General features: G+C 32.1%; 1 protein-coding gene across 2 annotated transcripts; it reads left to right on the top strand.

The window, feature by feature from the left end:
- Positions 1–25,497, top strand: LOC134684721 (uncharacterized). Of its 2 annotated transcripts, none has more exons than XM_063544027.1 (4): positions 1–875; positions 14,909–15,025; positions 22,550–22,691; positions 23,510–25,497. In XM_063544027.1, the coding sequence occupies exons 1-4, from the start codon at positions 751–753 to the stop codon at positions 24,227–24,229; spliced, it is 1,104 nt and encodes a 367-aa protein (XP_063400097.1). In that variant the 5' UTR covers positions 1–750; the 3' UTR covers positions 24,230–25,497. The 2 variants fall into 2 exon arrangements, with proteins under 2 accessions (XP_063400097.1, XP_063400099.1); XM_063544029.1 differs by lacking the exon at positions 1–875 and adding an exon at positions 10,277–10,568.
- Positions 25,498–27,364: the final 1,867 nt, after the last annotated feature.

The raw sequence follows: 27,364 nt of genomic DNA, 5'->3' as shown, positions 1-27,364 counted from the left end.
TCAGGTAAATGTATTATTCATGTATGGGACATCTTTAGTGTTATCCGAATCATACAATGGATATTTTGATTAACTTATCTACAAAATTCAGGTAAATATTGATTTTCGATCTTTCAAAGCGCAACAGATGTCGACATTTTGAAACGTCTTAATCACATAGAAGTTTACACAAATGTTAAAATTGACAATTAAATTAAAACACGTGGACAAAGATGCATCATCATCAACTAAATGTGTAGAAAAATACAAATGTGTATTGATAGTGAATAAATGAACGATTTAATATTGAATCAAAGTGATTTAGAACCGTACAACAAATCGGTCAATATGTTTACATAACTAAACGTGAAGGAGAAAAAACGATAAACTACGAGATATATATTGTATGTAAATCTAATGTCAATAATTCTGTGATACCCCCTTCTGTTATTAAAGCTTGCGTTGCGAGGTAAATTATGGAAGGTTTCCAGAACAGACAAGGTGCGGTTAGAGGACTTCTAAATCGAGGCATGATTTATGAACCTCTGGAATTCAAAGAAGCAGTTTAATCTTGTTCGAAAAATACTTTGAATAATTCTTTGATAGTTGTTTGTAAAAAGTACGATGTTTTCAGCTATACATGGTGAGGAACGAAACTAAGAATTGTTGTCAGAAGAACATGTACCCTACCCATCATTTGATGTGAAACGTTTATAAATATGGATATCAAGTAAACAAGCATGTTTCAATAGTGACGAAATCCATTTCTGAATGAAAATATATCGAAAGACAGCTGATCGACAATCATATTTCTTTGTATATCAATATTTTCGTATGGGATTTGGAGCCAGCAAACAGGTCGTAATCAGTGCAGCAGCTAACGAAAATGTCGCTAGGTGAGTTACATACACTTTGCATCAATATTTGACACCTTATCAAACATATATGTTTTTTGTTTATTCAGTGTGCACCTTTTAATCCATTTAATCACAACACCCATGCACATACAAAAAATATTTATACAGCTGGAGTTTCCGATTTCTTGACGTATCGCGAACAGATAGGACCCATGTGAATTGGTAGCAGCTCAAAAATGGCAGTTCTCTTTTGATGTTTGTCTTTAGGTGTTCTTAACTTCAGATAATAACAGAGACTTTTGATCGAATTATGAATCTCCTAACATTCGAAGACTTAATATAATGAGATGTCGAATATTACAAGTCCTCTAACGTAGATACAATTATCTTGTCTTAGGGAGGGAAATATCCTACTTTGTAAAGTATCACTAGTGCTCTGATTCAAACAAAAAAATCTCTGAAACTGACATTATCAAAATGCATGATTTTTTGATTGACAACATATTTGTTACGATTGGAGGACGTTTTTTTTCAGCAGACTGTCGCAATTCCAATGGGAACCAATTTCGTCCCCCTTCTTGTCGATTTTTTCTTTATTATTATGATGCTGACTTCATACAGGAACTTCTTAGGAGGGAAAGATAAGAAGTAAGCAACAGCCTTTAACTTTTCTTTCCGCTATGTAGATGATGTTATCTCACTAAATAATTCAAGATTTGGTAAATATGTTGAACGAATCTTTCCCATATACCGGTAACTACAGATAAAGGATGCTACATATACAGTTAAGTATGCCTCATATCTTGACTTACATCTAGAAATTGACAATGAGGGTCGGTTGAAAATAAAACTTTACGACAAAAGAGATGATTTCAGTTTCTCAATTGTGAACTTTCCATTTCTATGTAGCAAAATTCTAACAGCGCCTACATACGGAGTATATATCTCCCAATTGATACAATAATCCCGGGCTTGTATTTCCTATCATGATTTCCTAGATAGAGGGTTGCGGCTCACGAGGAAGCTATTAAACCAAGAGTTCCAAATGGTGCAGTTGAAAACACACATTCGTAAATTTTACGGACGCCATCACGAGATGTTTGACCGTTATGGAATAACCGTTTCACAGATGATATCGGATGTGTTCCTTATATCGGAACTACAATCCCTTTCCCCTTTTACGAATGTGACCTACCGAATAAGACTATTAATAGGATTTAAATAACATAAGCAACACGACGGGTGCCACATATGGATCAGGATCTGCCTACCCTTCCGAAGCACCTGAGATCAACCGTTTTTTTTTGGTAGGGCTCATGTTGCTTAGTCTTTGTTTTCTATGTTGTGTCATGTGTACTGGTATTTGTCTGTTTGTCTTTTTCTTTTTTAAACATGGCGTTGTCAGTTTGTTTTCGGTCTACGAGTTTGAATGTCCCTTTGGTATCTGTCGTTCCTCCTAGAATATCATACCATTCGAAGACATTTTATGGGATGTTGAATACTAAATACCTTTCATTCGAAGATTTATTACGAATTGTAGAATGATAAATCTCCAACCATTCGAAGTATTTGATAAATGTACTTGCATATTCTGTTGAGGCTACGAAGTGGTAATTTAGATCTAACGTTTACATACGTACTAAAATAAAGAATTAGTATTGCACATATGTGTTAATGTTTTAACAGTTTTAGCAGTTAATTGATCAAAACAATAACCTTAAACTAAAATGTAAATGCTGAAGGCATGCTGATTTATTTATCTGTCTTTCAGAATTAAGGGCCAAATGGGATTACACAATAACTATATAACTAATAATAAAAAAAGAAGTTGTTATATGCTTGCCAATGAGACAACTCTCCACAAGAGACCAAAATGACACAGAAATTAACAACTATATGTCACCGTACGGCCTTCAACAATGAGCAAAGCCCATACTACATAGTCAGCTATAAGAGGCCCCGAAATGACAATGTAAAACAATTCAAACGCGTAAACTAACGGCCTTATTTATTTTTAAAAATGAACGAAACAAAATATGTAACACATTAAACAAACGACATACTCTGAATTACAGGCTCCTGACTTGGGACAGGCACATACAGTTACTCTCACTACAAACAGAGAACGCTGATCATAACTCTTACTGCATACATCGTAGAAACAAGTATTTTGTCTTAGAGAGGAATAACTCCTACTTTGTAAAAATCACTCTGACTCAAAGATAAAAGCAATCAAACTATCTCCTTCCCATGGGAACCAACTGTGTCCCATTTTGTCGACTTGTTCATTTATTCTTACGAGACTGACTTCATACAAGAACGTCATTCGTTAACTTATATTTAATTCATGAGTTTGGATGTCCCTCTGGTATCTTTTGCCCTCTTTTGTTGTTATTTGTTGTGAACTCTTAGCAGGTGTCCTCCGGTATATGGCGTTTTAAAAGCAAACACCAATTCTATTGAATATCAAAGAGAACATCATAAACTGATGCTCTGTGACGTCATTTTTTGTTGTGATATGTTAGGAGGTATCCTCGAATATCAAAGAACCTATTTTTAAAGCTCTGTGACGTCATTTCATGTTCTGTTAATTTTCTTATTGTTAAATTCCCATTTCTAAGCAGTAAACATACATGTACACTTTGCCACAACGCACGTCATCAAAAGGCTCAATTATTACATTTGTCACTTGCAAATTCACACTATACGGACTACATTACCAAGGGTTTTGCTCCTGACACACACAAAAAAACCCTACTCAAACAGAAACGCAAGTACTGAGTACAACAGAAATATACACTATATGTAACCTTCACGGTGCATTTGACGAATTAGTTGACCGTTTTGGTGTTTCTGTGTATCAACTCAAGAATAATCGTATTACATGTACATCTGTAATCCTACGATATTCAACCGATCGAGTCGTATGTATCCATTATTGTGACATTTTGAATGAGTGTGAGATCTACAATTTTAATTTTTTTATTAAAATCTCTCCACATCAAACATATTTTAAAAGACTTCAAGGATAACATATAAAACAATTAAACTATTTGAAATGTATGCACCTATTTTAAAAAGATTTATGGTAGCATTTTAAGCCACAACACGTTATGTAGCATGATTTGTCTCAATTCACCATAAAAAACGCGGTTTTAAATAACATGGAGTTTACATTAAGTAATAAAACTTCAGATAAAACATCCAGTGTCTACGTGTATCTAAAGGAGAGCCAACCCACATATAAATCGTGAGAAAGTTCCTCTTTTTTCAAATAAATTTCAGTACACCAGTAATGTTTAAACACTTCTTACTTCGACCTGTTTTTTGTTCAATACATAAAACTGAAAATAACAGAATTACTCTAAACTATTTATTTTTATCTTTCGTATCGTCTATTAAAAATCAAAGTACTAAAGTACTGAACATCGGATGACCGCAAGTTCTTGTGGATGGTCACAAGCACTTGTCTCAGAAAAAAATCACATCTCTATACCTTTAATTGAGGTTAAAGTACAGACATATGTTTTTCTGAGACAAGTTCGTGCGTGGATGATAAATTCAACCTCATTGTTAAAACTATTATATTGTAGTGATACAAAAGTGTGTACTCTGGTTTATTGTTATAATGATATTATATTAATATATGTATATTACAGTTACAGTTACATGCATATATATATATTTCTCTAACTCTATGGACATATATCCCTTTCCGAACCCATTGTATAAAAAAAAATTAATCAACGTGTGGTTGCCGGTGATCTCAGAAGATAATTGGCTGAGTCAAAGGTCATAACCTTTCTCAGCTCCCTGAAATGATCAAAATATTCTAACAGGTGTTCTATTATGACGTCCTTATTACACGTTGTAAACAAAGCCGTGTTCTAATGAGCATAACAAATAGGTTTGACACATGCGCAGGAACTTACTGTGTATATTAACGTTATTTCCATCGTTATCCTTTTAAATCTATACATTAAAAGCAGCTAGCATAAAATTTTATTATATATTTTTATAGAAACAATATATATTTACCCTGCTCGTAGTTTTTAAACTTATCAAATATGAAATATAATGCACAAACTCCTCGGGGAGGAAACGGGAAAAGCCGGGGCTCGGACTTTAAAATTGATAATTTAACTATCTCGATTGGATAAATCCGATAATCCACTTGTATCAATGTAATAATCTCTATATATATAATTTTCAGCCATTTGTATATCATTATATTCCACTATAGTAATAATAGTGCAGGTGCAGGTGCATGGTAGAAACAAGCACGCATCAATGTAAATATAACGGAATTTGATGAGACTGTCATTAAAGTGAGGGGGTTAGCGCTATAGAACCAGGTTTAATCCACCATTTTTTTACATTTGAAAATGCCTGTACCAAGTCAGGAATATGACAGTTCTTGTCCATTCGTTTTTGATGCGGTTTGTTATTTGATTTTGCCGTGTGGTTATGGACTTTCCGAATTGATTTTCCTCTAAGTTCAGTATTTTTGTGATTTTACTTTTTTCTGTAATAATTCGATTTTTTTTCTAATAGATTGGATTTCAGTAGGTATTAATATTTTCCCGCAAAACGTTCAATGTCCCATGCAGAGTTATCGGTACATGAGAGAGAGCAAAGACTGATAACTCTGCATTGGAGACTGCAAACGTTCTTGAGATATAATTCTTCTTCATGTGTTAACAAACGTTTTCTGTGCTTATGCATATATTTTTTTTTACTTATGTATATTTCTAACGACAAAACATTTTCATATTATTAATTTATGTTCTAAATAGATATTTTTAGGAGTATCCATTGAACAATGAATTTATAAAAAGCGATAAGGATTATTTTTTTGCATTCGATAATGTCCGCGTATTTATCATATTTATAGATCGGTTACAATCCCAACACAAAAGTTACGTAATGGAAATCTAGGCGACAGCAATAAAAATAATAATAATAATAATAATAATAATAATAATAATAATAATAATAATAATAATAATAATAATGATTAATTAGCTTTATTTAGAGTCGACAAGGTATACAAACAGACAAACTGACAAACATACACCAGAATGCCCTCACGATCAACTGATGAAACAAGAGGCTCTCAAGAGCCCGAATCGCCCACCTTAATTTTTTTGGTTAAATCTCTCATCAATGATTATTTTGGCTTTTCAATTTATTTAAATGTTTTTTTTAATCGTCCTGTTTTCTTCAAAAGCAAAAAAAATAAAAAAAATGTTCTCCTATGTTCTATTTTAGTCATAGGAGCTATGTTTCTTGACATACAAGGAAATAAAATATAAAATTTATACTAGATACTCTGAAACTCATTTAGCCTAAGTTTGGCTGAAATTAATACAGCAGTTTCAAGGGAGAAGATTTTTTAAAGTAAGTCAACATGATGAACAAATTGTAAAAAAGTCTTTAAAGGGCAATAACTCCTTAAGGGGTCAATTGACAATCTTGGTCAAATTGACTTATTTGTAGACCTTACTTTGCTTAGCATTTTTGTTATAAACAGTTTATCTGTATCTATAATAATATTCAAGATAATAACCAAAAACTGCAAAATTACTTTAAAATAATCAATTCAGGGGCATTATACCTAAAAACCAGTTACCCAATTCGGCTGAAAATTTCAGGACAGGTAGACCTTGACCTAATAAATACTTTAACTTCTTGTCTTATTTGCTCTAAATGCTGGAGTTTTTGAGATATACAATGTAAGCCAAAAACTGCATTTTACCCTGTATTCTATTTTTAGCCATGATGGCCATGTTTTTTTTGACGAAATAGAAAATAAAACACAAACTTTATTTTATACACCCTACTGATCATTCAGTTGAAGTTTGGTTGAATTTGGTTGAGTAGTTTTAGAGGAGAAGGTTTTTTTTTAAAGTTAGCAAATATGATGAACAAATTGTGAAAAATTGTCATTAAAGGACAATAACCCCTTAAGGGGTCAATTGACAATTTTGGTCATGTTAACCTATTTGTAGATCTTACTTTGCTGATCATTTTTGCTGTTTACAGTTTATCTTTATCTTTAATAATATTCAAGATAATGACAAAAAACTGCAAAATTTCCTTAAAATTACCAATTAAGTGACAGCAACCCAACAATGGGTTGTTTGATTCATTTGAAAATTTCAGGGCTGATAGATCTTGACCTAATGAACATTTTTACTACATGTCAGATTTGCTCTAAATGCTTTCGTTTTTGAGATATAAGCCAAAAACTGCATTTGACCCCTATGTTCTATTTTTAGCAATGGCGAACATGCCGACATGGCGAACAAGTGATGGCATAAGCTCACTTGGCCCTTCGGGTCAGGTGAGCTAAAAATTTATTCTTTTTTGTTCCATTATGGTATACATGGCGAACAAGTGGTGGCATAAGCTCACTTGGCCCTTTGGGACAGGTGAGCTAAAAATGTATTCTTTTTTGGTCCATTATGGTATACCTTTTCCGATGTCTCAAAACATTTGTCCATTGTTTAAGGCATAAGGGCTTCCATACAATGTTACAAACTATGGCATTATTTAGCCGGTATTTACCAAAATCACACGCAAAAATATGTTTTGGATTGCATTTATGCAAGCCGAAAAGTCCCTGGTAACCCAAATAGGTAACTTTAAATTGATCATACCATATTGCGAACAATTTCGAAAAAAATGTGTGTTAAAGAAATACATTAGATCAATTGGAAATGCTTTAAAATTCGGTTATCAGTACGTCTAAGTATTCGTTTTGTAGATTATTTTTTATCCTTTTGGAGTGCATGCAATTCCCTAAGTTTTGGTTTTACCTTGATTTTAGTCTCCTTATATTTACTACCTTATAACTTATTGTTAATATCTTATTGTATTCAATTTGAGTTGACTGTTAGTTGCATATATGATATTCTATTCTATTCAAGTTAAAAGATAACTGTTTGTTGTAAAATGGCATATATGCGGGAACGTTTTTAAACAGGACACCAAAAATATAACTGTAGCGTGTGTCTTTTCAAAAAAGTATTTAAAAATAATTGGCAAAAGTTTTATAATTAAATAATAATAAATATTTTAACATATGAGTGTCCTGATAACATTTTAATATTTTCTTAGGCTTTATCAATGTCAAACCAGACTTAAGACGACTATAGGTCTTGACATTTAATCAAAAGGTTGCTGATTTATACAAATATTAATCAGCTTTATCGCTAAATGTCAAATTCTCATAGTTTTGCATTAGAAGGATTCAAATCATCACAGTAAATTGAAAATAATTTTACATATATTCACTTTAAAAAATACTAAATTTCTTGGGGTCTAATAAGAGATCTCAGTCACAAACAGGTGCGGATCCAGCAATTTTTAAAAGGGGATCCAATCCCAGGATAACGAGAGTGTGGGTGGAGTTCTAACCATATGAACCTCTTCAAATGCATTGAGAGTCCCAAATAAGGGGGGTCCCAACCCCAGGATCCGCCAGTTGCTGCAGGTACAAAACTAGTATATTCGATCATTGAACAGTTTGACATTATGTTAAGGTACATAGAGAACAAACAGATATATACATATGGCTTCCGGCTGTCCATCATCATGTTTATATTTTTATCTGTATATTAATATATATATGACAACAATTAATGCATTTTTGTGTATTTTACCTCAGGTTATAAGAACTGTCCGTTAGTATGTTTATTTTGCCGTTTATTGACGAATCTGTCATTATTTGGTGTTAGTGTATTGGCATCTTTTGCATTTTGTGTATGCAAACCATTGCATTTCAAGTCTAATTCTACATAAAAATCGTACATATTGATCAAACCTAGACAATTAATTATAGTTTGTTGACGTCTTATCAAAGGTCCATCGTCAAAATAAGAATTCAAAATGAAAAAATATAAAGGTTAAGGATATTTATTAAAAATAAAAAATATTGAAAAAAATGCTCTGTTGGACTTGGTATGGTCGTTACCATACTGTTGTCAGGTAATTTTTTAAAAATTGAATAGTGATTCACTCATAGGGCTCTGCATCAGAAATAACACACATTTATTTTAAAACCAGTAGTTGGCATGATACGGGTTATGTTCTTCTTGTATGTTTTAATGTATGATACTAAACTCCCAACGTGAGGAATTGTGCTTGATTTTTATGTGATGAGGACACAAGCTTTCAATCAGTTTAATTCGGGTCTGGTACATGTAACAGCTAGGTATCCTTTATTAATTTGTGTTGATCATTAATACTTTGCCTAGTTTCTTCTGTTTAAACCTATTCTAAATATCGGACTCGGACTTCTTTGAGACTGAGTTTTACTGTTCGTATATTACTATTATATTTTGGCCACGAGCATCACTGAATAGACATGTATTGTCGAAATGCACATCTGGTGCAAGAAAATTGGTACCGTTAATTTTATTACTGTGTTTGTTTATTCTATATTGACTAAAAGTGTGGAGGTACGGTTGAGATCTTACAAAACATGTTTAACCCCGCCGCATTTTTGAGCCTGTCCCAACAAGTCAGGGACCTCTTGCCTTTGTTAGTCTTGTATGTTTTGTTTTTAAATTTAATCTCATTTATATGTTGTTCCCTCAAGACCAATCTCGCAAATGGTGTCAAGGGAGAGCCGAAAATTCAGTCCCTGAAATTTTCATTCATGTATTGGAATCGAACCAGGAACCTTTGTGTGGGTAGTTAAATGCACTAACCACTACCACGGCTGATATGTTTGATATGGAAATCAATCACACCCCACTAACAAAAAAACCACGAAACAAACAAAAGGAAAATATTTTTCAGTTAAAAATTATTATTGTTCAGTTCTGTTTCTGAATAGAGTGACTACCATTCTGACTAAATTCGATCTATTGATTTATCGCTGCAAATCATTTCGTGGCTAACTGTTGATTAACGATTTATCAGCAAATCTAAGGAAGGGTGTGGTTATATTTATATTGTGTGGTGTATCAACAAATCTAAGAAAAAGGGGGGGGGGGGTATATTTATATTGTGTGGTGTATCATCAAATCTAAGGAAGGGTGGGGTTATATTTATATTGTGTGGTGTATCAACAAATCCAAGGAAGGATGTGGCTCTATTATATTGTTTGGTATTATGTGTTTACTACAAAACAGTAAATGTTTTTAAGCAAACTGTTACAATCCCGTTACGACTTTAGTTTTTACTATTTACGTTTGTGTGGTTGTAATTGAAATTTTGCATTATGATCAAATATCAGAATATCGTACGAGTATCATTCGATTTTCTTAGAGATTAGTTCCACCTATCTTTATATATACTCTCCAATAAACATACCAAATGTCCATCACACATAAAAAAGCTATATCCGCATAAAACAATGACTGTTTATGTATTTTAATTTATATCCAAACGTCAGAACGTCCGGTCACTATGTCAGTAGGTGTTGACCATTCACAAGAACAAGATCAAGTACATGTGTTTTATTATTCTTTACGACCCATTATCACCCTGGCACATGTTACTCAGGTATTTGATCCCTGTGTGTCACAGAATATGTATTCCCTATGATCAAAAATCAATAAAGATTTGGGAATGTGATGACAAATGACCATTGTTGTCATCTGTGGAATTTATATGGTCTTATGGTATTCAGATGTACAGTTGTACGGTTAAGAATTAACGTTAGAAATGTGGATTTAAAATAAACTGGAATATAATGAAATTTAATTCAATAACTACACGGTAAGTTTCTTGAGTGTTCAAAATTGATTGGAAACAAAAAAAACATATACGTCATCGTCATATATATACAGATTGATATGTTTATAATTACTTGTTGTATTATGGGGAAAAGATAGCTGTTTTGGGAATCATAGCTGTTCCATTTTATAAATTCTCTTCTAATATTACTGTTCTAACAAATATAAATGTTAGTGTTCTTAATGAATTTTTCAATGGATTATCTAAATTTCTACAGTCTAAATAGCTTTATTAATAAAGTGACGAAATATTTGAAAATGACTTATTTTAACGCATTTTATTTGAATGATAAGTATGATAATGGTGATTTTTATGGATACTATTGGTGTGTAAACTCAACGTTTTACTCACAAACAATTCTTCAGTCTTTTCATATAAGGTTCGTTAGTCATCAAGTTAGACCTGTTATTTTCATGGGGTTTATTGTCGTCTAACTCATTTTTAAATTGAAACTCCCCAGAGATATACATGTGTATCACTAAGAAATATTTACATGTTATTTGTTGGAAGTAGCTCAGACCGCTAAGACTACATTGGAAACATAGATTTTTTACAAGGCGTTTGCGTTACATTGTAAACATGAAAAACTGGAAAACCAAAGTTTAAAATATATTGTTTTGGTGAAATGACACATGAATACAACATCAACTTTTTCAAGAAATACCTATGTCTGATCATGTCTATTTTCTATCACATTTAAGGAAATATGAACATATATATTTCTTTGATTTTGTGGGGATTGCAGGGCGTATACCCCTTGAGAGTCCTGACTAATCTATATATAAGAAGACATCTGTGACACACTTACGTATGTTAAAAGTAACAACTAAATCAAATTAATCATTACTATCATCCCACGCTCGATCAATGTAACTACATATCTTGTATACTGATTATAATATTTCTGGTATAAAGGCAAACGATGGAGCTTGAAGAAATACCAATATATCCTTGACACTCTTGTATGAGTTCATCATAGTTGGTCTAGTTCTCATTATTTTACTATATGTTCAGTATATTTAGTGTTACTTTATTCAACCATTTTTATTTACTAAATTTTCTACATAAGAAAATGACTATACCAAGTCAGGTATATGTCAGTTGTTATCAAATCGTTTGATGTGTGTGTTTTTTTTTAATATTTTGCCATTCGATCAGGAAAATTCCGTTTTGAATTTTCCTCGGGAGTTCAGTGTTTTTTGTGATTTTACTTTTTACATTGCAAGTTCCTGAAATTCATTAAACATGTGGTAGTTTACAATACCATTTAACCTTTACAGTCGGCTCTACCATCGAAAGTGTAAACTGCATTTGTATTTGTTCACACTATAATTATTTAATAGGTCTAATACTAATACAAGTAATTATGTATTTCCATATTCCTGCATTCCTTTGGAAAGCAATTTTGATTTTGTTCTGATGTTTCTTTCTTCCGTCGAAATGGAAGAATTAGACGTGTTTGTTGTTCGCGACATATATATCGAAAATATATTTTGAAAAAAATACTGTGATATACAGCGATAACGGTTTCATTATTGACCATGTTTAATCGAGCATGTTTCCCTATGAGAGTGATCTCCCCAATACCACATTACTACTCTGAAAGCGTAAAATATATCGACCTTCTTTTTATAACAAGTTGAACCTTTATATATATATATAATAACATGAGATGTATGTTTCATTATAATACGTTATTCGGATTGGCTAACATGACATCACATGTTATTCCGTAAACAATTGCATGAGACAATTACATTTATCATGCATGATGACACGAGGTCCCACAATAAAGTGCACAGGTGAATTCATTAAAACAGGATAAAAATCGTGTTTCCATGATCCTAGCTAAAAAATGTAATTATAAGTATTGAATGCTTCTTTTTGTAACTTTATAGGGTTGTAAAAGCGTTGACCGTGCGTACATTTTTAGAATGAAGTTTACCGTACAAGATAAGTGTGTTCACTTGTAGGGTACCACAATGCAGTAAGACAAGTCGTACTTTGAAGGGTATCAACATGTATAGGACAAACGTGAGTCTGTGTTATAAACTTGTAAGGTAAATAATTGTACAACAGACTAATTTGTTCCTGACCTAGGACAAATTTGTACTAGTATATATATTTTTATTAGAATAGTCATATATAGAATATTAGAGAACGCAAAGAGCAGTTGTCAAATGGTTGTACATATTTCATATTTTGGTTCCTTTACGTTAATTTATGAATAAATATAAAAAAGAAGATGTGGTATGATTGCCAATGAGACAACTATCAACAAAAGACCAAAATGACACAGACATTAACTTGTTTAATATTTTGTAAATACAACCATTTTGGATCTAGTATCAAACTGGTAACTAACTCATTCTAAAATAGAAATAGACACGCTACCCTGTGTACATGTTGTGCGAAGGATCATATTTTAAAAGTGTAGATGCCCACCGAACCCTTTTTGGAAAATTATAAAATTCATCGGTCTTCATCTTTATATGAATTATTTCCATGTTTTACATTTGACATGAGTGCTTTGTGGGGTAATCCAATACGCTGCAAGTCATAACTGTATATAAATATATATGTATAGTCTTTTAATACGGAGTCCTTGGGCCATGCATTTACAGGAAATTGCGGCCCTGGTTAATGGTCAAGATCCGTTTTATATTTTGTAGATAGAAGTGCTCTGTTAATTTACTTGAGTTTTTTACTGGAGAAAGGAAAGCAAATACATCTTAAAACAAAGTGAGCAACAACTTGCTAGGGGGTTGTAGTTATGCCCCAAAGAAAATTTTGTAAAATTAGGTTCAAAATCCTGTTTAATATGAACACAGGGTAAGCGTGTCTATTTCTATTTTAGAATGAGTTCGTTACCAGTTTGATACTGGATCCAAACTGTTCTATCTACAAAATATATATAACAAATAACCTTTCACAAATTAACGTCAATGAACCAACATATGTACAACTGCTCTTTGCGTTCTCTGATATTCTATATATGACTATTCTAATTAAAATGTATATACTATTACAAATTAGTCTGTTGCACCTTACAAGTTTATAACACAGACTCACGTTTGTCCTATTCATGTTGGTGCCCTTCAAGGCTCGACTTTTCTTTAAAATGCATTGTGGTACCCTACAAGTGAACACACTTGACTTGTACGGTAAACTTCATACTTGACAAACTACAAGTTATACAAGTCTAAAGCACAGGCAACTTTCTTCACTTTTTTACTTTCGGACTCAAAACTGACTTTAATTGTGATTTTGAATACCCCTCTGGTATCTTTCGCCTCTCGTTTACTAACCTTCTTTTCCAAAACTGTCTTAGACAGTATCATGCTCGGTTTAATAATATTTTAAATATATAAGTATTAGGATATTAGGGTAGGTATTTAATCAGACCAGCCTTTCGATTGGCAGAGTTAATATCATTTTGTAATATACCTACCCCTCCGCTCCACTGTTGCATATGATTTTTTAGCTGCTCACGCGAAACATCATATTATTATAATAATATAAGCAGTGACCCGACGATATTTGGACATTTTGACCTAACGATTATGTTAATTATGTAAATTGTCTTCCTTAACTGGTTGACTGGTTATGACCTATACTATCAGAAATCATCTGATATACATATTGTATTTTATCATTATGTTTTATTGACATGGACCAACGATGAAAGTTTACAATTTGTTCTCTTATCTCGTTGATTTGAGAGTTTCTAAACCCAAAGGATATAAGTAAATACTATTTATAACAACAAAATAGAGATTTACATTACACTTAAACTATTGTGCATATGGGCAAGTGTATGGTGCACTGTATAATTCGTAATACGGCGGATACAACATACCACTAAAGATTGTTCGGTGACCGACTTAAACGAATGCGACTGGGGATTAAGCGTTTAATTACAAATTGGTCAACTCTTTGTTGCCTCGAGATTTGCATTAATCTGTTATTGGGATTGTCTTTTGCACATATTTTAAAGTTATCAAGGAGACAATGTTCCGGAGATAGTTTTATATATCAACAAAGTCGACGTTATATTCCAGTTGTTGTATTTGTCAGAAAATACATCGTGATATCGCCGACTATTATAATTTAAAGTTGACATTTTGTAGAGATGCGTACAGGATAGCGGATGATAGCATACTTTACATTTTATATGTAATTGTGTTGCTCAAAGTCATATAAAACGAAAAAAATACACGCCGAATGTTTGATGTTTGAAAATGTTTTACCAAATAGCAACATATCATGCTTGTGAATAATTTCTTCGTTATCTAATTATAAATGTCTCTTTCTCTTTGCAGATTAAGCGCTATATTGTTTAGTAAGGACGACGCTGAATCAGTATTAAGATTTGAACCAATGGGAACGTACCTTTTATATCGTGATTATGAATCTGATAGGATGTATCTTTCATTAAGGTAAGAACCAATGAGAATGTACCTCTCAAATATGTGATTATGAATCTGATAATCACAGATGAAGCAAATATAATGTATCTTTATAGTGTTAAGGATGTTCGCTTCTCTGTTTCCAAATAACAAACTTTTTAAAAGACTGTTATGAATTGATAGTATATAATTAAAGGAGCTCAAAAATCAGAAAACAATTAGGGGTCCGTGTCATTGTTTTCGATATATAAGCCATTGGAAATTTGGCGGGAAATAATTCTCATTTTTACATTGTCACTTTTTTTCTTTCAAAAGGAATACAAAACATAACAAGGATTTTATAGGATTTTCCAATATGTTTTCTTCAAAACTATTATAAAAAGAAAAGTAGGGGTTAGTCGGGATATTTTCTTAATGGAACTACATGGCTAAATCCAGAGGATTCCAAATATCTGACAAAAAATCAAAACAAAATGAGCGAACATACTTAATTGTATGTTGATTATCAATACGACAGACCATATCAAACTTATGATGAGGAATAACAAAATCTTAGTTCACATATATTTTTGTCTTAAACCAAATATTCAAATCATATTTAGAAAACGTTGATTGCTAAAAGAAATTAAACTATCATGTATGAATATTTTTTTAAGTGTTTGTAACAGTTTTTATATTCTTAACGTTAGTCAGTTTCATGATCACAAAAATCTGTCTTTCAACTGAACATTAAAACCAAAATCCGTCCCTTCAAAAAAATAATTTGTAGAAATTGAATAGCCAGGAAGTCATCACCATATGATTTTGGAAACATACAAGAAGTCAATAAGACCAAATGACACCAAATAACAACTATCTTTGATGAAGTATTTCAATTGCAAAAGTTATTTGTTTTATTCAAGTTAAGAAATTGTATCTTACTTAAAAGCACATGTTATCTTCATTAAAACAATTCTCATATCATTTTTATTTAGTCTGTCTTTCAAAACTCTATCGTTCCTTAAGATAGGAATTAGTCTGCACTTAAAACCGAAAGTAAATGAGAAATCTTGAAACTTTGTCAAGTAAACTACCTTTGTACATGCGGGAGTCTATATGTTTACAGTATGATTTATTGTAATAAGTTCCTAGCGGAAAACATCTGGTTACTCTTGACATTTTCAAATTACAGAATTATTTATTTCAATTGTGTGGTGAATAAACAAGGAAATATCCTTAAACGGCATAAAAATAGAAAGATGTGGTATGATTGCCAATAAAACATCTACCCACCAGAGACCAAAATGACGTATATGAAAGCAACTATGATCACTGAAAGGCCTTCAATAACGTGCAAAACTCACGACAAAAGAGACCAATTGAATTATATTTTCTAATCACAATTCGAACGTAACATGCTGAAGTGGTATTGTAGTCAAAATCTTAAAAAAAGGAGAAAGCTGAAACGACCCATCTACTGTTATTGACATTGCAAAACTGCATACAAGGACAGTTCCAAAAAGTGTATTTTAAACGATAAACCCGTACGACTCATAACAAATAATACATTTCGCTTTTCATCGTTTTATATTTAGGGTTCTTGTGTAATTAGAACTTTTTTTGTTCCCTTTATTTTTTAAAAGAAAAAGAAAAGATGTGGTATGATTTCCAATTAGACAACTCTCCACCAGAAACCAAATAACATAGAAATTAACAACTATAGGTCACCGTACAGCCTTGAACAATGAGCAAATCCAACCCGCATAATCAGCTATAAAACTACTCGAAATGACAAATGTAAAACAATTCAAACGAGAACGTTGCTATTTTTTTCGATGAAAAATGTCTTGAGGTTGCAACAAAACGTCTGAAATACCTGACGAAAAATGTAATAGCTATAAAACATAAGATCACTTGAAATACCGGGTACACTCACTTTGAATATAAAAATAAAATAAACCTAGTACAAGGTCTTACAGTATTTACACAGGACGAAGATTTATTATCAGTAGACATTATATCAATACATCAGATAACATTATTACATGTTGGGTGACAACTGTTTTATATGATCAAGTTTATCACTGGTCCCAGGATATATATCTCTTGACAGCACGTGTACGAAACGGCATGTTCTAACTTGGAAGTATAATGTTTTACTATAGAAAATTGTCTACGCTATACTGGAAAGGATGGGAAAAGGTTTAGTGCAGCAGATTTCCAACAAAATAAGTAGCGAAACCGAGACCTTAGCTACCAGTTAATTAAATACAGCGCTTGACTGTTCCTTTGGTATCTTTCGTCCCTCTTAAAACACATTAATCCTATATTGATACACAGTATTGATACATACAGATTTCCGACAAAAGTTTTTCTCCTTCTCTTTTATAAATATCTTATCAAAGACCTCTACTGTCTTTGTAAGAATTTTTTTTCTAATTTCATATCAGCAATAAAGTTCAACTAAGTTTTTATCTCTTTTTAAAATTTTCATCGACACAAGAAAAGGCATTAAAAACCTTTCAGTATATTTTTTTAGTGAACAGCTGTTCATATATGAATGATGTTTGTTGCTTATTTACATTTTGATATAACACCAGATGTCAACCATGGTACAGCATAATAGAAGTATATACAAACAACAATGTGTCCATAGTACACGAATGTCCCACTCGCACTCTCATTTTCTATGTGTGTTAAAATTTGGGTTAAAACTCTAATTTGGCATCAATTTAGAAAAATCATATCATAGGGAACATTTGTACTTAGTTTCTAGTTGATTGAACTTCAACTTCATCAAAAACTACCTTGACCATAAACTTTAACATGAAGCGGAACAGACGGACGGACAAATGGACGAACGGACGAACAGACGAGCGGACGCACAGACCAGAAACCATAATGCACATAAATGGGACATACATTTGTTATATTATTGTCTCCAACACTTGGTTTTATGTTTAATCATAATAAAATCAATGTCTGATCATTGATAAATTTTTGATATTCCAAATGTTGGTTGGAATTGTTCACGTCTGAGGAGAGAACACTGTAGCTTTACATAATATGCACGCTTTTGTTAAGTTTATGTAAAATTAACACATAACTGTCATGTTTGAAGAGTTCATTAAATCAGTTATTTGATATTGTGGGATAAGATACATTGTGTATTCCGTAATTAAATCAGTTATTTGATATTGTGGGATAAGATACATTGTGTATTCCGCCCTTCTTTTGAAAGGATGCTGAATTATAGTTGACATTATCACAATAAATTGAAAAGTATATCATCATAAACATATTTATTGGCTTTAAATGAGTTTAATTGATTTTGTTTGGATTACTTCCCGTTATATGTATTCAGATTCTTGCATAAATCAGTTGGACTGAAATCAAAATGTTAAATAACAGATAGAGCACAAAAAAGTCAAATATGAAAATTACCAATATTGTTGGATTTAGAAATTGTCATAAGTGGAGACCCATTGGCGGTCACGCTTCAGTGATTTTCTATATAATATCCAAATTTTACCCTCAAAAGGTAGACCCCCACACCCCTGGCCTCCCTAAATCCGCCTTCGATGAGTGAGTTTCTAAAACTTTCGTACAATGACAAGAAAAGATAAATACTATTCCAATTAAAGGGCCCATGAAGAGCAAAGAAATTTATTACGATGATTTTGGTAATTGTCATAATCATGTTGATATACATCATATATAATTCTAAGATGTTAAACTACCATAAACATATTAGTCAAAAACCCATAACAATATTATATTCTCAACGGGTTACATAAAAACATATCTGTACTATTTTGACAGCTCTCTGAATTCGAAACATTTATTAATATAAATAACAACAATTTTCAATAACTCTACGTTTTCTTGAATAAAAAGCCAATTAAATTTGGCACTTGTGCTTGACTTTTCGAAATTTTAACAACTTATAAATTTTTTATCAAACAATTCTTATCTCAAGTGATTATAAAGGGGACATTGAAATAACAAATGTTCTTTTGTCTTCAATCTACTATGTAGAGATCTATAATTTTAATAATGTCATTAGAAGCATACAAGCTATAAAAACTTTCAATGCTCTTTCATTAGCATTACAGCTAATTTTCGTCTACTTCAAATTTAGGCATGATTAAAACGTTTGTGTGTACTTCAGGTTTCATGTACTGAAACAAAGTGGTTCTCTTCTTCTTCAGTCATATCATATAAACAAAGTGTTTATTTACTTCAGGCAAGATAGCATGTAAACAAAGTGTTTATTTACTTCAGGCAAGATAGCATATAAACAAAGTGTTTATTTACTTCAGGCAAGATAGCATGTAAACAAAGTGTTTATTTACTTCAGGCAAGATAGCATATAAACAAAGTGTTTATTTACTTCAGGCAAGATAGCATATAAACAAAGTGTTTATTTACTTCAGGCAAGATATCATATAAACAAAGTGTTTATTTACTTCAGGCAAGATAGCATGTAAACAAAGTGTTTATTTACTTCAGGCAAGATAGCATGTAAACAAAGTGTTTATTTACTTCAGGCAAGATAGCATGTAAACAAAGTGTTTATTTACTTCAGGCAAGATAGCATGTAAACAAAGTGTTTGTCTATTTTAGGCAAGATAGCATGTAAACAAAGTGTTTATTTACTTCAGGCAAGATAGCATGTAAACAAAGTGTTTGTCTATTTTAGGCAAGATAGCATGTAAACAAAGTGTTTGTCTATTTTAGGCAAGATAGCATGTAAACAAAGTGTTTATTTACTTCAGGCAAGATAGCATTTAAACAAAGTGTTTGTCTATTTTAGGCATAACATGTACAAAACATTTATGTTTACTTCAGACATAGAAAGTAAACGTGCTCGTCTTTTATAGGCATAACATGTATGCACAAAGTTTTTGTTTACTTCAGGCATAACGTGTAAATAAATGTTTGTCTTTTATATGCATAACATTTACCGAAACATTTTTGTCTAAAAGGCGCATACCAGTAGCATTTAAACAAAGTGTATTTTTATTTCAGGCATATCATATAAAAAAATATTTGTCATCATAGGCATAGCGTGTAAACAAAGTGTTTGTCTAGTATAGACACACCGTGGAATAAACAAGTTTTGTCTTTACAACGTATGACATGTAAGACAACTTGTGTGTCACAACATGAAGACAATGGTTTATCTACTTTGGACGTATGTGCATAGCATGGTTTTACTTAAAGCATGACATGAAAAAAACCCAGACATTTTTTACTAGACATAACGTGAACAATGTTTTGTCTACTTCAGACATGACATGTGAACAGCGTTTTGTCTACTTCAGACATGACATGTGAACAACGTTTTGTCTACTTCAGACATGACATGTGAACAACGTTTTGTCTACTTCAGACATGACGTGTGAACAACGATTTGTCTTCTTCAGAGACATGACATGTGAACAACGTTTTGTCTACTTCAGACATGACGTGTAAACAACGATTTGTCTTCTTCAGAGACATGACATGTGAACAACGTTTTTGTTTATTTTAGACACGAGGTTAAAGTTTTGAAGCTGAACAATGTTTTGGTCTCTTTTCGGAAATCGATATCCATAAAAGCATAAATAAACGGATTGATGACGTTGTTTACAATATACATTCTATATATAAATAGAATTCCGGGTCGTTCATTGTCGGAGAAGTTCTGCCAGAAATATGGATTAAGACCTTCAATCACTATCAGGATTACCTTAGGAATATAGCAAATTAGAAATACTATCGTAATCATCATAAACATAATTGTAAATTTATGTACAAGCCTCTTATTTATATCAGAACTTCCTGTTGAATGTTTGACCTTTGACTTAGGTTTAGTTGTTATTACTTCCGGTTCATGTTTTTCTCTTTCTGATTCCTTGTGTTCTGTGTTGTGTCCGTCACTGACAATGACAGACGAGACAGTGTTCATTTCTGTGTCAATATTTGAACTTGTTTGTTCTTTATCAGATGAATGTGAACTTTTTTTGTATTTGAAATGAACGTATACCTTATGCCCAATTCTACTGTAGAAAAAAATCATGACGGTCATTGAAGTCAAGAGGATAACAATAATAATTACGCCATACAGTAGCGTCAACGTTTTGTTAACTTCCTTTAACTTGCTACATCGCACACCTACTACACTCCCGTCCGCATTCGGAAAATCAACAGATCCATACAAAGCGGTTGTCGGTGCGGCTAATACACAAGCGAGACATAAAGACAACCCTACCGCTAAACGTTTATGGAATTGTTTCATTTGATGTCCTTTAGGTCTACATACTTTAAGATACCTTTGTGTTGCGATAATCAGTAACAATAGAATAGACATATATGTCGTAAAAGCTGCAAAAAACCACCATGCCTTGCATAAATGTTTGTTGTAAAATTCTGTCTGCATCATATTCAGTGCAATTCCGAACGAACCACAAACCGTAGCTCCCGCTAAATCCGAAACAGCCAATATTGGAATAAAATATCTGTCCTCGGACTTTTTCTTCATTCGAAATCTGTAAACTATTATAACAGTGGTATTCCCAATGATTCCAAAAAATATGTATAGTGATAATATGATGTTGTTTGGAATCAAGATTTTCGATAACTTCGAGTTCCACACCGAAACTGCGTTATAATATGTGGCATTGTTCTCCATAATTAGAGGCTGAAAACACACAGAATCGGGATGACAATCAGAGTTCACAATGAATTTAGTTCCGCAAGAGGAATATGTTAAAGCGATCCATCAAGTTAAATACAACCCGTCAAGTGTAATAACTAACAATTAAAGAAAAACCTTAAGTATCTCATTTTTATTTTATTTGAATTATAATGTTCAATGGACAACTGTTTTACGAACTAAAATTCGAAATTTAAAATTTAAGTAAACAAAACAAGAACAATATTATACCCACACATATTTGTGAACACATGTGGTTATTACTATAAATACTAAAATATACAAATTTGACTGAGTGTATATATCTATACAAAGTAAACATCAATATTTCACTTGAGTAATTTTGAATGGATTTGGAACCAGGAAGTCATGTGAGAGTTTACATTTAACTAAAATAAAAATTATACATTGTATATATAGGTATACTGGAATATTAAAATAACGAACAATAATGTCAACAAATTAAACTTATTATTATAGGTCCATATCCCATGTGACAGTTGAAATCAAGGAAATTCATTATGCTATATAAAAACTTTTGATATATAAGTGTTTCTGGAATAAGTATCGTCAATTTCGCATTGGACCAAAAGTTTTGAAAGAAAACAATAGAAAACGTTTGATAGCTTTTAAACTTACAATAGGGAAGTACCAAAACTAATAAAACTGCCTAAGTTAGACCCATGCAGTGTTGTATGAAATGCATTTTGATATTATCTAAACTGTTATAAAACGGTCCACTTAGTCATCAGGTATATTAAGGACCAACTAAAACAGCTCAAACTGTCCCGAGTCTTAAACATATGTGGGCAACTTTCTACTTCGGTTTTGCCTTTTCATCCGAAAACAGATTTTATTGTTTTTTTTTATTACAGATCAGAGAACTACGTTGAGCATCACAGGATAAACTACGAGGATAACTTGTATTATATGGACAATCAGCCGTATCCTTACCTAGATTCTATCGTCAGATATCACCAAAGACACAAACTCAATGGTACAAGACTCAAACATCAGGTAAATAGTCGTTACAAATATTTCCAAGACTCGCGATGATAAACAAATAACAATGATAAACCATGACTAACGATTAGATTAAAATAACAATGATAAACCATGACTTACGTATACAATGGGAATAAATTAAAAATGATAAACCATGACTAACGATTAGATTAAAATAACAGTGATAAACCATGACTCACGATGATAAAAAAATAACAATGATAAACCATGACTAACGATTGGAATAAAATAACAATGATAAACCATGACTAACGATTAGATTAAAATAACAATGATAAACCATGACTAACGATTAGATTAAAATAACAATGATGAAACATGACTAACGATTAGATTAAATTGACAATGATAAACCATGACTAACGATTAGATTAAAATAACAATGATTAGATTAAATTAAAAATGATAAACCATGACTAACGATTAGACTAAAATAATATAGATAGACTTACCATTAGATAAAATTGAAAATGATAAACCAAGACTATCGATTAGATTAAAATAACAATGATAAACCATGACTCACGAGTAGAAAGTAAAATAACAAAAAAATACCGTACTCCGAGGAAAATTCAAAACGATAAGTCCTTAATCGAATGGAAACATCATAAGCACAAAACACATCATACTAATGGATAACAACTGTCATATTCCTGTCTTAGTACAGGCATGTTCTTATGTAGAGTACAACTAAATTCATGAACATACATGTATGCACCTTTTTCAACTTCGAAAAAGTAATAACGTTTTTAGAAAAAAAAACATGATTAAATCGGCGTTGTTTTTTACTATTTTTATTTGTATTTCAGGCACATCTCAGTGCAAGAACTGTTAAGTTATTTACTACAAAAATCACAGCTCAGAATGGCAATTTTCCGCTCGACCGCAAATCAAAATCCGAATCCGATATTACAGACAATAACAATGTTATTGGAATTGAACATAAAAATGACGTTTTAGTTGGAAAAAGCCGAATATCAAAATCAAGTGGACGTCTCTGGATTTCCGGTATTCATAAATCATTAAAGCGCATGTCTGCACCGGAAAGGAATATTCCATTTTCTGGAAGTGGAATTTATCATAGGGATCCACGACCAAATACATTCACTGAAAATGGCTACATTCCTCATATTGATGAAGGAGATAATTTAGACGATATAATAGAGGATTTACAAGATTTTCATCAGTCACTTAACTCATCGCCAAGGACAGACAATTCATCGCCAAGGACAGACAACTCATCACCAAGGACAGCCAATTCGTATTCAGATATAAAAACAGATAGCAGGGCAACTTATAAACAAATAGCAGGCCCAGGTGACGAAAGGCGATTTGATGTTACAACAGCTTTTGGTTTTGGGAGGACGTCTTTTACGACAAATATAAAGTTACCAGATACTCCCGCTCAAAAAAGACAATTTAGTGACACAGGAAATAAATCGCCAGTTAAAGAAGTTTTACCTGCAGAACATGTGCAACATACGGAGAACAATGAAAATTCCAATATTTTGTTTTGTAGTCATTTATAATGTTTAGTATGACAATACCCTGTTCATCGAGGCTACACGGCTGGCCAATATCCGGGTCTATCAGGCTCAACACGAACAAGGACAAGACTTCATCCAAGTCTTTCAATGTTTAATCAATATGCATCAGCGTATTTTAAATTATTGATTGTTCATATGTTATAACATTTATTTCTTCATATATATATTTGATGATACAAAAACAAGTTGTTATGATTGAAACATATCAGTGTGTATTCCTTGTAATTTCGAGTTCATTTCGCATTTGCATAGATATAAGGAAACTTGTTTATAATTATAATGATTAGTATATATGTCTTTTCTCTCATTTCTGTATAATAATGTACAAGGACAACAGTAGGTTCTTAACTTAAATCGTCCGTAATTCCTTCTTAAAACAATGTCGAACTTGCCGTGCAGTTGTGTTACTGCGCAATCAGTTAGATATGATGTAAACCCAAATTTATCAGAATTATATACAATAGTACAACATAATATTACAGCACTTGTGTAAGAATATACTGAGCAGTTTACATTTATTTAAACTCTGTGTATAATACATTTTTATAATATCCCCCTTTTACTGTCTTCAGCTGCATGCTTAGAGTTCATTTTCATTGAACTAGTACCCAATTTTATTTAGGGGCCAGCTGAGGCCCACTTCCGGGTGAGTGATTTGTTACTGCGTTGAAGACCCATTGGTGGTCTTCTGCTGTTGTCTGCTCTTTGGTTTGAGTTATTGTCTCTTTGTTATTTCCCCCATTTCCATTCTCGATTTCATCAGGCTGATAGGATAATGGAGCAAATTGATGATGTTAGTTTGAAATGAGAAATGAATACTTAGAGCAATGTATTGTAGATTTATAATTACAATTAAAAAGTACAGGAAAAGCACTTCTCTAAATTATCATAAGGAAATTAATACAAATTGTTTTATAAACACATTTAAACAGTATAAATATAAATTTCTAAACTCAAGTACATTCAAGTAATAATACTATTTAAAGATACAATGTACGTTCACAGCCACTTAATTAAGGATGTATTCTTCTGACTTTTCAGTCTCGTTCAGTCTAGTTGAAATTTCGTTCTTGAATTATTTCCAAAACATGTGATACAAATGGAAAATATCAATGAATTTTAAAAAGATTATAATCAAACATAACTCTGTGAAAAAATTGTGTATTTGCAATGAATGGAATTTGAGTAATTCAGTTTCAAATTTCAGACCAATCAAGTCTGTATTTTTAGTGAAATTTTGAGAAAATGGGTGAGGGATACAAAAAATGATTTTACAAGAATCATGTACATCCAATATCATTTTGGTCTTTTCAAATTTCTTAGATATGTACTTTTTCAATCATTTATAAAAAAAGATGAAATAATATGCATTTTGTTCTTAGAACTGAGAAAAATCACAAAAATACAAAATTGACAGCATGGTAAATGTGACACAAAAAAGCGTCAAAATATGATAAAACGTTCATATATTAACACCTACCTATTGTTTTTTGTGTCGGAATCCATTTGTACTTTTAATTTGTAGGCTTATCGAAGAAAGTATCAAGATTGGCTATATCCGATTAAATTAAATTGCAAAATAATAAGGAGAAAAGCTAGAAGAGGTCTATAAACAGTTCATATCTTAATAATACTTATTGATAAAGACAACACAAAAGCTTTACAGTTTCTAATTTTGTAAGGTTAATTTATTGACACAGGTAGGGAAGATTTCAATTAAAGGAGCTGTGCTTTAATAGCCGCCATCAAACCGAGATCGTCAAATTCGACTGAGAGGATCACGACTTCAACACCCACTTTAACATTCGCAGAGATGGTAAAATAACTAACGTTAGCATACTAAATGTCCTACGCGTGTATCATGCACGTCTATGTTAAATTACTATTCAAAAGAAGCATCAAAATATACCGTACAACACCATGGCTAAAACGAGAAAAAGACGAACACAAATTTATTGCATCCCGAAACTATTGTATCATTATAGGCCTTTCTGTTCATATTGCTCCACACGTATTCAATGCGTTCTGGGTTTCAAATATTTGGCCAACTTTTGAGCGTTCCTGACGATAATGGACAAAGAAGAAGCCATCATGAAATATCTTGTACAATAGTATTTTCATTTGTTATTCCTCGATCGATATCGCTGCTGGCGAACAGAATTTTCCCGTGTAACTCCTCGCATGCTGATCAGTACTATAGTAGTCCGTGTTTCGGTACTGACATAATTTAAAACTTACATTGTTTTTTAAATCGACGTACAACCAGAAACTATTAGGAAAAACAAAGGTTACACTGAACACTCCGAGAGGTATTCCCTACTTTAAACACGAGGCTGTACTATTTTACTTAAACCATGGTATACCCTACTTCCAAACGAGGCTTTACTATTTTACTTAAACAATGGTAACCCTACTTCCAAAGAGGCTTTACTATTTTACTTAAACAATGGTAACCCTACTTCCAAAACGAGGCTATACTTTTGAACGTAAACAATAGTCTTGTTTCTTTTCTGAAATCCAAATCCATAAAAGCATAGATAAACGGATTGACGATATTGTTAACGATAAACATTCTATAAATAAATAGAATTCCGGGTCGTTCATTGTCGGAGAAGTTCTGCCAGAAATATGGATTAAGACCTTCAATTACTATCAGTATCACTTTAGGAATATAACTAATAAGAAATACTATTGTAATCATCATGAACATTATTGTAAATTTATGTACAAGCCTCTTATTTATATCAGCACTTCCTGTTGAATTTTTGACCTTTGACTTAGTTTTTGATGTTATTCCTTCCGGTTCATGTTTTTCTATTTCTGGATTTGAATCCTTATGTTCCGTCGTAGGTCCGTCACCACTGGAAATAATAGACGTGATAGTGTGCATTTCTGTGTCAATATTTGAACTTGTTTGTTCTTTACCAGATGAGTATGAATTGTTCTTGTTTTTGAAATGAACGTATACCTTATGCCCAATTCGTATGTAGAAAAAAACCATTATTGTCATAGAAGTCAAGAGCATAATAATAGTAATAACAATACCACACGCTGTAGCTCCTGCCAAATCCGAAACAGCCAATATCGGAATAAAATATCTGTCCTCGGACTTTTTCC

Source organism: Mytilus trossulus, chromosome 9 (genome assembly GCF_036588685.1).
Source record: "Mytilus trossulus isolate FHL-02 chromosome 9, PNRI_Mtr1.1.1.hap1, whole genome shotgun sequence".
In the NCBI taxonomy this organism is placed as follows: domain Eukaryota; kingdom Metazoa; phylum Mollusca; class Bivalvia; order Mytilida; family Mytilidae; genus Mytilus; species Mytilus trossulus.
The sequence above is the reverse complement of the archived record's forward strand: the minus strand, read 5'-3'. Positions and strand labels throughout refer to the sequence as shown.

What these genes read in the sequence shown, in the direction of transcription:
- LOC134684721 (XM_063544027.1), top strand. Translation starts at nt 751, where the DNA reads ATGAAAATATATCGAAAGACAGCTGATCGACAATCATATTTCTTTGTA. An exon ending in GCTAACGAAAATGTCGCTAG is followed by an intron (nt 876 to 14,908) that starts GTGAGTTACATA and finishes TTCTCTTTGCAG; the next exon opens with ATTAAGCGCTATATTGTTTA. An exon ending in AGGATGTATCTTTCATTAAG is followed by an intron (nt 15,026 to 22,549) that starts GTAAGAACCAAT and finishes TTTTTATTACAG; the next exon opens with ATCAGAGAACTACGTTGAGC.